This window comes from Nymphaea colorata, chromosome 5 (assembly GCF_008831285.2).
Source record: "Nymphaea colorata isolate Beijing-Zhang1983 chromosome 5, ASM883128v2, whole genome shotgun sequence".
Taxonomy (NCBI): Eukaryota; Viridiplantae; Streptophyta; class Magnoliopsida; order Nymphaeales; family Nymphaeaceae; genus Nymphaea; species Nymphaea colorata.
This window is the reverse complement of record NC_045142.1, coordinates 24,572,794-24,585,082: the sequence shown is the minus strand read 5'-3', so window position 1 is coordinate 24,585,082 and position 12,289 is coordinate 24,572,794. Positions and strand designations below refer to the sequence as shown.

The 12,289-nt window shown below is 37.3% G+C and overlaps 2 protein-coding genes across 2 annotated transcripts; one reads left to right on the top strand and one right to left on the bottom strand.

The window, feature by feature from the left end:
* Nucleotides 1-1,564: 1,564 nt before the first annotated feature.
* LOC116255113 (Golgi apparatus membrane protein-like protein ECHIDNA) lies at nt 1,565-10,065 on the bottom strand. Its single transcript, XM_031630871.2, has 6 exons — nt 9,905-10,065; nt 8,444-8,500; nt 8,124-8,327; nt 7,977-8,036; nt 3,620-3,746; nt 1,565-1,951 (listed from the first exon to the last, which is right to left on the bottom strand). Exons 1-6 carry the CDS (start codon nt 9,917-9,919, stop codon nt 1,863-1,865), a joined length of 552 nt encoding a protein of 183 aa, XP_031486731.1. The 5' UTR covers nt 9,920-10,065; the 3' UTR covers nt 1,565-1,862.
* Nucleotides 5,011-7,950, top strand: LOC126410087 (uncharacterized). Its single transcript, XM_050078012.1, has 3 exons — nt 5,011-6,790; nt 6,900-7,104; nt 7,191-7,950. The coding sequence occupies exons 1-3, from the start codon at nt 6,265-6,267 to the stop codon at nt 7,462-7,464; spliced, it is 1,005 nt and encodes a 334-aa protein (XP_049933969.1). The 5' UTR covers nt 5,011-6,264; the 3' UTR covers nt 7,465-7,950.
* Nucleotides 10,066-12,289: the final 2,224 nt, after the last annotated feature.

Sequence of the window (12,289 nt, the reverse complement as noted above, 5' to 3'; positions counted from 1 at the left end):
CTGATACTCGGAATCCAACTATATCAGGTCTGTATCGGCTAACAGCGTAAACGGATAATGCAGACCGATACATTAATTAGGATACATTTGGTTCAGTTACGTACACAAAAAATCTGAGACACTGCAGTCAAAAAAAAAAAATCTCAAAGTGATAATAATCTATAAAGACTGTAAAGACAATTTTTCATTATGCAGAACCAAACATATTTGGTTGAAGGGTTTTCACCATATATTTAATGAGCACTATATATATAAATATGAAAAAAATTGAAGTCATCACTAAGAAAATACGAAAATTTGTATTGGATTTTGTGGCAAACTGTGAGGGTAATTGCCCACACATCCCTCCTGGATTTATATACATGTGATTAAAATCATCTGACATGTGACTGCAGGATTTATACAATAGAGTGGTGTTGTCCATTACATACTATAACTACTGTTTCCTCTTCCTTTTTCTCCTATTTAGGATCATGGGCTGCATCACAGTCAGTGATGACAGTGGTGCACACTTTTAACTTAGATACCATATCTCTCTTTTACCTCTTTATATTCAGTTAACCAATGAAAGTGAAAACTTTAAAGCACTTGTTTGGATATACTTGTTTTGCCTTCAAAACATTGTTTGACCCTTATGTAGGTTTTAGAAACTAATTAAAAAACAGATTTTAACAAAACTTTGTTCTCACAGAACAAGTTTTTAAAGGGTGTAACCCAGACACAACCTAACATTTTAAAGGAAATAAATTTGTGATGCAGAATACCCATTATGAAAGGTGATAAGTGGGGATGAAAACAAGCCCCTTCTCTGAGAAGACAGTATTGCATTTTGATTTTGCACTGTGGCAGAATTTTCAAGACTAATAATTGGAATAAGATCAAAATGAAAGTTTTCCTGAACCCGACTGGGAGGCATGAGCAGCTGCTATATTACGGAATAACTAGATACAGTCTTGCAATTATGTGTTGACCAAGATCATCAGCTTTCTATGTGGTTTATTTTTAGCTTATTGGGATCTAATCTGCTTAAAAACCAAAACCAAGCCAGTATTTGTTAATAAAACAGTGACATCCGAGACCATGCATTGGGAAAAAAATTTTCCTTGCCATTAAAGTGAAACGCGAGCCACAGGTGAAGGGGTGAACCTTTGTCCACCCAACTTTTTCACAGTGCAGGAATCAACTGAGGCTGTTGGCAATTGTTATTTCCTTTCTGGATGGAACCACCACATTCATCGTAAGATTAAAAGAGCATTTCAGAGTCAATAAGAGAGAGACCTCGGGTTCCAGGCATTGGCAAAACATTTTCCTTGCCATTAAAGTGAAACTGAGCCCCAGGTGGAGAACCTTTCTCCACCCACTTTTTTGCCGGGCAGGAATCAACTCGGGCATCGTTCTTTCCTTTCTGGGTGGAACCACCACATTCATTGTAAGATTAAAAGAACATGTCAGAGTCTTACACATGCCAAAAACCTCAACGATATATTTTCGCATATTATTGCCACAGCCTTCTGTCTTCCACAAAATATGCACATGGGAAAATAGCATGATTGAAAAGTCCAAGGAGAAACAAACCACTATCTGTTGTTCATTTTCACTCTTTCTGTGAAACTGTCATAACGGTACAAGAAATTACAAGCATACAAACTGTGCATATTGCATGACTACAACTTCACTCTTTCATACAAAAGAACCGTAGAGGGTTGGTGGGATCTGATTCTTACACTAATGATTTCAGTTACATCTGATTAATGTAGATTGTAGAGTGCACAAAGATGCTGCAGAGTACAAAAGACCCAGCAAGCTGGAAAGCCTATCAACCTTAACACCATCTGACGTGCTCTTGGCATTTGCTGACAAACCTAAACCACACTGAATGCCGATTGTATTGTTGAGGATACACGAGAAGCAATTGTTTGCGATGCAAATGCTTGAAGTTGTTTCTTAGCATCTGGTGAAGAGGAAACAAAAGACCGATTAGATTTAAGCTACTGCATCAACTGTGCTTGCTCCTGTTCCTCTCAACCCAAAGCAAGCAAGCACAAACATAAAGATCAGAAAATACAAGATTATGAGAAAAAAGCCATTTACAAAGATGACTAAAGAATGGTCAATCCGAATTTACTATATAAAAGGAGCATTTTGGATAACTGACGTGAATTCCAAACAGATTTCCTACAATATCGTCCAAAAGCTTTAGACAGAATTCCACCTCTCCCTCTCTCACATATGCACACATGTGCCCCTGGATGACATAAAAGAATCTTCGAATAGCATGGCCTTTTGAAACTCTCATAGGCTGCTAGAGCACATAACACAGAACCAGGGATGTCATTTGTAGGTGAAGCAATTCAACACTTCTTATGAAATGAATGTTGGAGGTTCAACCAGCTAACAGGCCATGGTCAGATATGAAACAAGAAAATAATGAACAGTAAATAGAGTCTGATGGCGGAAAGAACTGATATAGGCATTTTTGCTGTTTCTCTAGCTTTAACTCATGTAGGTATTGGGTGCATGTATGGTATAATCTACAATTTCAAAAAAGATGGATCCTGCCCTTATAGCTATACATATGTAAATAAATGTATTTATATATAAAAATGCACTAAATTAGCAAAAAAAGTCCTGTATATCAAATTTTAGACTATAAAGTATAAACCCAGAGAATAAAAGTCTTGAGCACGTCGTGTAAAGAGGTGTGACACAACTGTATGGGCCAGCGGCTGGTAGGTGGCCAGTTGCTGGTTCAAATCTCAGTGGTGCCTTTTGCAAAAGCCAGTAATGCATGCCAGGACCCTGGCAGTGGGGGGAATGGCCTTGGAGGCTTTACGCTTTGGCTCAGAGATAGAAGGTCCCAGCCTGTGGTGGTCTCCCCCAGGCAAATAAAAGAAGGGGTCTTGAAGATGTCACAGACATAAATTAGTTTAGCACTGAGAATGAAAAATATGTAGCAAACATCAGATATTTTTCATCTAAATTTGAAGCACACGTGACACACCTAGGTGTGCTATGGTGGCTGGTAGCTCCAAGCAGAAGAGATTAGTGACCTTGGGACAGTTGAGGTATATTCTTTTGGTCTAAAAGAAAAGGTTATTAAACTTGTAAATATCAGATTACATGCTCTGCCACATGGTAGGGAACACATGCAGTAGTAAATTAGTAATTGCAAGTACTTCAGAAAAGATAGTACAAGACTGTGCTGACTGATAGAAAAATTCAAAACTACAGGTATGTACAAACTATGTGACAGATAGGCCCGACCTAAAAAGCATAAAAACTTATACAGAATATATAACATTTCAAAACAAGCAACACAGATGAAGTTAGCCTATTTTGAAGTACCTAGATTACATAGTTAAATGTTAAGCAATTATAAAAAATATAAAATGAAGGAAACAAAAAAAAATTGCTTTTCAAATTTGTTCCACACAGTAGCACTTTGCATGAAATTGTTTTCTAAAATGTAGAAATTATAAACATAGCACTTCATGGATGCACGCACACACGCACACACACACAGATGCATCCCATGTATCCTTTTACATAGGTAAACCGTATGGGCACATTGACAGCGAAAGGTTATAGATAATAAACTATAAATCCAATGATTGCATACCTTTGCGGCATTTAGTAAATCCTATAATATTGGCAAGGCTTAAACTCAAACATACTCCAATGGCAAGAACATAATCAGCTTGGAACCGTATCAGTGAAAAAATACCAAGGAAGATCCAAGCAACCGCCTGCAAAATGAAGATTCCACGTAACTAATTGATCATGAAATGACCTTGAAATAAAAATACAGCTATAAAATGAAAGACAATGTTTAGACAAGTTGGTTAGAACCAAAGGAGACATAAAAAACAAAAAGCAGAATCATTTCTGCCACCAACAGCTGTGACAGAAAACCATGCCACCAAATGCACATATACATAGGTGGCATTATGGGCAATTAGACTAATTTATGGACAGGTGAAATGGTGTCTGTTTATCTCGAGCAGCATTTCTCCGACTGACTTGCCTGAAGGAGCATTAGGCAGTCAAAGATACCTCCAAAAGCTGGCAAAATAATGGCACCGCAAGAATCATAAAAAGAAAGAGACAAACACACAAAGACTATAAATCGCTAAACCAACAAGAAGCACTAAGACATTTTAATAAAATGAGACTGAAAAGTGAAAATGGTAGAACTGTAGACAAAACTGCTCCAAGAAGAGATCTTAAGAACAAGTAGCGTGAAAAGAGAACCAGATAAAAATAAAAATCGGCCTTCTCATGTGCAAAAAGTTAAAAGAAGTTAGCTACGTGACATGGATACGTGGATTCAACCCACGTACCTGCTCCGGTATGCCGGTACATAGATTCGATACGGCAAATGGTCAGGTAAGGGTTGGATCGGATCTGGGTCAGACCCGATCCGAACCAAAAAATGTTCGATTTTATATCGAACTGAAGTCGAGCTCAGTAGAAGTCAAGCTCTGCAGCCTCACCAGCGTTTTCTGCAGCAGAGCTTTACCGCAACTCTGGCCGGCGGTGACGACGACGTCCGGCGACCCACTGCGACGTCCAGTGGTGTCCTGCGGCAAGCAGGTAAGTGTTCTTTTTTTTTCTTGTTGATATTAGAACTTAGGGTTTCATTTTCTTGATTTGGGTTTTTTTTTTGGATTTGGGGATGTTTTTGTTTGAAGATTAGACAGTTGTCCATCGATCTTGAGCTTTAATCTTGTTCAATGCTATGGATGATGGATTTAGCATACTTCATTCTTGTGGACGTGCAAGTTATAGTCTTGCGGCTCTTGCATGATCTTCCATATAATCGATGGGGGAATCATGCACTAGATCTCTAGAAAATGTGATCAGTTGTGTTGTGTCTAGACCTGCATAGCAAAGATAACATATACTTGGCAAGGGAATACCGATCCTTCGGAGTCTATCTACAGTCACCAGGGCAGTCAGCCTTCGGAGTCTATCTGCGATTCTGCAGTCTCCAGTTATTCTATTGTAATTTACGATTCTAAAAGTAAACTGTAAAAGCATATCGATTTTAAAAACACAAGTGATATTTGGAGTTCCAATTCCATTTTTGTGAGAGTGAACAATTAATGTTTTTTTTTCATTTTATCATTTTTGAGAATATAAATTTGCCATACCCACGTACCCACAATTTTCAAAATTGCTGTGTCCGTACCCGTACCGTACCCGCACCCATGTGACATAGGAGAAGAAAGTGAAGGTGAATATGTTCAACTTGAACAAGAAGATGTTGGTGTCAGTTTGGGAACAACTAAAGGGAAAGGCATCATGCATGAAGGTGGTTCTTCTGCAACTGCAACCAGAAAAAGAAGAGGTGCAAGTATAAGTTCAGTTTCACGAGGACGTGGCAGAAGTCAGGGTCGTACTGGTGGTGGTAGAGTACCTACTATGAAGTCGAGCAATATGTCTGGTTCGATCAAGAATTTTTTTCCCAATTATACTGCTACTGGTGCTCAGCCTGAGATTCGTATAGCCATGCAATCAAAGGATATTATTGAAGCAGTAGATGAAACCATAGGAAGGTGGTTCTATGATGCATCCATTCCCTTCAATGCAGCAAACTCTTATCATTATCAGCCTATAGCAGATGCGATTGCTAGTGTAGGGCGAGGGTATAAAATGCCCTCTTTTCATAAATTGCGAGGTAAAATTCTCAACAATATAGTTAGAGATGTGAAGACATATTGTGATGAACTAAAATTGAGTTGGAAAGCTACAGGATGTAGTGTAATGGCAGATGGGTGGACAGACATCAAGAACAGAACATTGGTAAACTTCCTTGTATATTGCCCTCTTGGTACTATGTTCTTAAAATCTGTTGATGTGTCTGATACTCTGAAGACTGCTGATGTGTTGTTTGGGATTTTTGATAAAGTTATAGAAGAAGTTGGGCCTGAAAATGTCGTACAATTTATCACTGATAATGCAGCAAATTATAAAGCTGCAGGTGAAATGTTAGCAGCACGATATGGGACATTTTATTGGAGTCCATGTGCTGCTCACTGTGTAAATCTTATGCTTCAGGATCTTGGTGAAAGGGATGATATGAAGTTGACAGTTCACAGATGCCAAGAAATCACGAAGTTTATTTACAATCATGCTTATGTCTTGAATTTGATGAGGAAATTCACAAATGGGGCTGAATTGATTTGACCTGCACAAACACGGTTTGCTACAAATGTTTTGACTGTGCAGGGTATAGTCAAGCAAAGATCTTCTCTCAGGCAGATGTTTTCAAGTGATGATTGGGCTGCATATCCACATGCCTATAAAAGAAAGGCTACGACAGTTGTGGATACCATCTTCGATGTTGACTTTTGGGAATCATGTGTGCACTTATTGAAGATTTGTGTACCTCTAGTGAAAGTCCTCAGATTAGTTGATAGTGAAGATAGACCTTCTATTGGATATTTATACGAGTCTATGGATAGAGCCAAGGAGGCCATTAGAGATAATATGAAGGGAAAAAAGAAGTTGTACATGCCTATATGGAAGATTATAGATAAAAGGTGGTCTGGACAACTTCATCGCCCACTTCATGCAGCAGCCTACTACCTAAATCCTGCTATTAGATATCTTCCCACTTTTAAGAAGGACAGAGAGGTCGAGTATGGCATGTTGGATTGCATTGATGTATTAGTAAGTGATAGTAAAGAACAAGACGCTATCCATATGTCGATCAACAAATATGATACGGCTTCTGGTACCATGGCGAGAGACACAGCAGTTCGATGCAGGACAACTATGCGTCCAGGTATTAGAAAAAGAAACTTTATACTTTTTATTGTTTAGCTTTTATTCTACCTTCTCATATATTTATTTCTGAGTCTCTGACAACATTTTTACTTTCCATCTGTTATTAGATTTGTGGTGGGAAAGGTTTGGGCCTGATTGCCCAGAATTAAGGAAGCTTGCAATTAGAATCCTCAGTCAAACATGTAGTGCAACTGGATGTGAAAGAAATTGGAGTGTATTTCAGCACATCCATAGTAAGAAGAGGAATAGGCTGGAACATAAAAGGTTGAATGACCTTGTTTATGTTCGTTATAATATGAAGTTGAGACAAAGGTAAACATTTGTTTTGTTATACAAGAATATCAAATTCTAATATATATTTTAATCTCTAACAATTTGTTAATTTTTTCTCTTGTTAGGCAACTAGAAACAACATCTACGAGGAAGCATCACAATCAATATGATCCTATCTTCATTGACCATTTTGATATATTAGATTCTTGGGTTGAAGAAGAACCAGCTGCAATACTTGATGAGGACGATCTTGATTTTTTGAATGTTGAAGGAGCAGCAGAGATTGTTGAAGAAGGAGAGGCTGGGGGGGAGCAATGGAATGTTGGTGACATTCCATTTGCAACAGAGGGGATAGAAGAAGAAGTTAATGAAGAAAGTGAAGATGATGATGAAGAATGAAGATGATGATGCAAATGACGATTGACGATGCTTTTTGTTTTGAGTTTTGAAAACTATGTCAATATGTTCTGAGTTTTGACTTCTGAACTTATGAATTGTGATGTAATTGAATACTCTTAGGTTGTTTAGTATGTTATTTTGTTTTTTGAATGTTTGATTTCTTATTTTGGAATGTCTTGTTCATATGCATAGCTCACAGGTCATACTTCATATACATGAATGATGAATGTTCCTTTAAATACATTTTTCTTGAATTTTGCTGATTTTACTAGTTTTTTCGGATTTTTTTAGAATTTTTCTGATTTTTTTCTATTTTTTATAAATTTTTAATATTTTTTACAAATATAAAAATTAATTTTACGATACGTTACGATACATTTACGATACGTTACGATACGGCGTATAGGTCGGCCCGACCGATACACGATACGATATGGCAGTGATAACATTGCATCAGATAGCAGAAGGAAAACAGTGGAACCATGATCAGCTAAGGATACTGGATAACTCACTGTGAGGTACAAAGTCCACCAGAAAAGCCACGAGTCCTTCTTATTCATTCGTGCTAAAGACTGCAGGAAAAGAAAGAAAACAGGCTGAGTACCAATAATCATTTGAGGGAACCAGCACCTCAGTGGCATAAATGGAACAATGTGAACCTCTTGATCAAGACTTTCGAATCTCCAGACACTCTCGCCTTGCTCATTTATTTCATTCCACCATCGAAGTCCAACCAATATTCGCCCACTGACATTCTTAACTACCCAGAAATCAAGTGCAGATAGAAGCACTGTAATAACAAATATGATGACAAAGCTGCTCACAAACAGTGCCGATAGAATGTAAAATGCCAGTGCTGCAGCCTGCCAAGATCCAAAAAGACAAAAGGAACAAAGGAATGATCATAAAAGCAACAACATGAAAAGGTTTTTGCCACTGCATGTAATTTTAGGAAAGAAAAAAAAAAGACTACACGTACCTTAAATAGAACGTGAAAAAAACATGTTTTTGGATTTGCATAATTTTCTCCCGTAGGCTGCCCATAGGAATCACCATTAAAGTGAGAAGCTGCTAAACTTTAATTAATCAATTTAAGAAAGAAAGTGACCACAGAGAAAGATGCTACTGAACTTAACAAAGTAATGAGGTGAGATACACAAAGAATTATACCATTAAGGCACTAAGTCACTAACTCTTTTACTGACTAGTCAGGTCTTGCTGTTTGTAAGTTAAGAGTTCAAAGGGGTTTCCTTGAAAGCATGCCGCTGCTTTCAAACTAAAGAATAGAAGGATTTCACCTTCTATGGTGCAGCAAACTATTTTTGAGAACTGGGTTCCTCTGGTATTTGTTTAAGCACGTTTTCTCTACCAGAAAAAGGCAGACCAGAAATGTTATTCTGCATTTTAGAACAAGTTTTTGAAAATTAATCGGTTGAAAGGCTGACGGCATATAGCAAGTGATACTAGCATTAACATGTATACTAATAGATCTGAATTTAGAAAAAAAAGACGACTCAGTAATTAAAAATTTATAAATCAGAATTAATAATCTGTATATTCAATGCTACTTGATCAAAAGACAATACACATTTCCCATTTTTGAGTAAAAGTGCAAGGTCGGTTATGGAAATTGGGAAACTAAGTGCAAGGGCCACAAAGATGCACAGTTCCCCTTCAAGACATCCACTCGTTTATTGCAGAAACTACTCACAAGATACCAAGTTATCTTGCCGAGTGTTTTTCTCAACTTCCAGTCTTAACTATGAAGAGGACAAAACTAAAAAATACTACAGAAATATTTAAATAACTACAAGCAGGAAGGATTGTACATATTTATCTATGTTAACGCCTAAGAACTCTAAAGCTTGTACGAAACCATCGAACTAAACGAGACATCATATTCACCAGCTACCAGTCCCGTGTAAACCTATAGTTCAATAGATCGAATTCCAAATTCAATTCCCCTCCAAGAGATAAGAACCAACTAAAATTCCCAACTACCTCGAATGTTCTAAATCCTAGTTCAGGTATAACACCCCCCCCCCCCCACCCCCAAACCAACTCTTGAATCTGCACCTGTTCTAAACGGTCCAAAACCCCAAACAGAAAACGAAAACACCTTCAGCAATCAACCCGAGAGTAACGGAAGTGCTTGAAATAAAAAGATTCCCAGGTAACAAACTAAAAAAAATGGTAGATTAGATCCAAAGATTCCAAATACGACCAACATTGCACAGAAACAGGAATGCAACCAAGAAATGCGTCGTCGAACTAAGAAACCCCAAAACGAAGAAAAGGATGGACCAATCGACAAATTTGGGCACCAAGAATAGAACCAAATTTTCGCAGAAACAACTTTATCAATATATAGATCATCGAATCGACCGGGAAAATCTGCACGAAGAACAGCACAATCTCAAAGGTTTTATATAAACAGAACCTGATTCCGATCCATCGCTCCTCTTGCAGATCGGGACCGGGAGAGTTGGCTCCCGCGATAACAGATCACGATCTCTGCAACGAAGACGACGAGGATAAGCGATCCGATACCTGAAGCTGCCGAACGCGCTCTTAATCTCCCCCACCTCTGCGAGTTTGTTTGACACGAAATGCCGCATGTGTCCTCTGAAAGTCGGAGGGTCCGGTTCAGATCAAAGCTACAAGCAATTGTCCATAACCCGAAATCTGCAACGCACACGGCACATCAAAATGTTGAGATTAAAATAAATTATAAAATGGTTTTTTACAATCTAACCTTATACAAGAGTGATTTGAAGAGAAGCATGTATTAAGTTTGTTGTTTTCTTATTTAAATGATATTTTTTTAATAGTAAAAAAGTGAATGTCTCTTATAACATCAAAATTTTGACAGTATAAGTTATAAAAACGACTTCAATTAAATCAAAATTTACATTAAATTAGTATTAATAACCATATTAAAACGTTTACAATTTTGTTTAAAACTTTTTTTAGCATTAATTTAAGTGGTCTGGTTTTTATTCTTACTCAATTGTTCTCAGACGATGGAGAAGAAAGTTGAGATATTGATTGCCACCAATTGGCTTTCTTAAAAACTCTTAGTGTGTTATTGATGACTTCCTTTGAAAAGTTTTGGCACTTTCGCGAACACTCTCTTAAAAATTATTGATGCATCGCGAAAGGTTTGTAAGATATTAGTAAAATAAATATTAAGAGTTTTAAATAAGAGTAGATATTAAACCGGATACCTGACAAACATGAAGATGAAGGTCGGGCCCGACCTAATAACCAAGTAGGTTGGGCTTGAACTGCCAACAAGATCTTTGAGCTTGTTCGAGCCCGAGTTTGTCTAGCCTCGGGTTGACATGACCCGCCATGCCCAGCCCAAAACAACTGCTTTGAGATAAAAATAAATAGAAATAATTAAAAAAAAAGGGACAAAGAATAGGCTAATAACAAATCCAAGGCCAACTTTTGAAGTACTTTGAATAAGCGCTCAACTTTTATAGGTAATTCACAAATAACTGCTTTTACATGAAAATGGTAAAATAAATGACCAAGTAACAAAAAATGCCCCTCCACATCAAAATTGTCTCTTAAACACAAAAAAAACTAGAAAAAATTAGAAAAAAAAGAACTGTTCATGGAATGGGATAATAACAAGTCTATGCCTCACTTTTGAGGTATTTGAAGTAGGTGCTCAACCTTTATAAGTAATTCACAAACAACTGCTTTTACATAAAAATGTTAAAATAAATAAAGAAGTTGGAAAAATGCCCCTCTACATCAAATTTTTTTCCTAAACACAGAAAAAAAAACATAAAGGAAAATAGTATCATTGTTAGCCCTTGCTTGAAGATGAGTGAAGCGGGATATATACGCCATTGATGTGCACAAAATTTTCGTACGCCAATATAATCACGACAAAAAAATGCCCTGGTTAATAGAAACGGAGAATCTTTTGTAAGGACAAAAAAAAAAGAAACATGGAATAATTGTGTCAGTTATGCATACCATTATAATTAATATACCCTTCTGAGCTGCAAAGAAGCGTCTTCATTTTTTTGTTTCATTCATCTCATTATCTCATAACATACTCATTATCTCATACCATGTCATTATCTTATATTTTTTGTCTGTCATGATCTCATATCACCCCTATCATTATCTCAGATGTTATAGATATGAGATGGTAATAGTGGTATGAGATGATGATATGAGTTATGAGATAATGACATGGTATGAGATAATGAGTATGAGAGAACTGCAGAGATAATGATAGAGATATGAGATAATGATAGAGATATGAGACAATGGGTATAACATAACAACCGGGGTATCATATAATGATAGGGATATGAGATAATAACAGGGTTAAGAATGTTCAATGTGCACGAGCAATGTTAGGGTATTGAAACAAATATGCATAATGATAGCAGGGTTCACCCTCGACATACATTCATTGCATGCACAAAGGTAGCATACAGAACTTGATCTCAAAGACAAGGGTTTGGGCGGTTCGTTTTTCTCATTGAGTTGATGCCAATGAACCTCTGTGTGTCAATAATGGAAGCCGGTTATGGAGAGGAGAACATGGGGATGACAATCTTGTGAATTAGCTTATTCAAAACAAGGCTCTTGATGATGGTAGGCTGCCTTCAACGCCACCGTTGATCTTCTTACAGCTCAAGGAATTAGTGGCATTGAGTCGCTGCATATGATTCAAATCTTCCTCATTGGTTCTAATATTTTCATCGCAGAATTCCTAAAACCCTTCCTAGCCCATGGATTCAAGAACTTCTCCTGATTGAGGGCTTAGAATGTTCCTTGCCTCAAACAGAAGCAT

What these genes read in the sequence shown, in the direction of transcription:
- LOC116255113 (XM_031630871.2), bottom strand. An exon ending in TTTTTCACGTTCTATTTAAG is followed by an intron (nt 8,328 to 8,443) that starts GTACGTGTAGTC and finishes GGATCTTGGCAG; the next exon opens with GCTGCAGCACTGGCATTTTA. An exon ending in ATTTACTAAATGCCGCAAAG is followed by an intron (nt 1,952 to 3,619) that starts GTATGCAATCAT and finishes CCTCTTCACCAG; the next exon opens with ATGCTAAGAAACAACTTCAA.
- LOC126410087 (XM_050078012.1), top strand. Translation starts at nt 6,265, where the DNA reads ATGTTTTCAAGTGATGATTGGGCTGCATATCCACATGCCTATAAAAGA. An exon ending in CAGGACAACTATGCGTCCAG is followed by an intron (nt 6,791 to 6,899) that starts GTATTAGAAAAA and finishes ATCTGTTATTAG; the next exon opens with ATTTGTGGTGGGAAAGGTTT. An exon ending in AATATGAAGTTGAGACAAAG is followed by an intron (nt 7,105 to 7,190) that starts GTAAACATTTGT and finishes TTCTCTTGTTAG; the next exon opens with GCAACTAGAAACAACATCTA.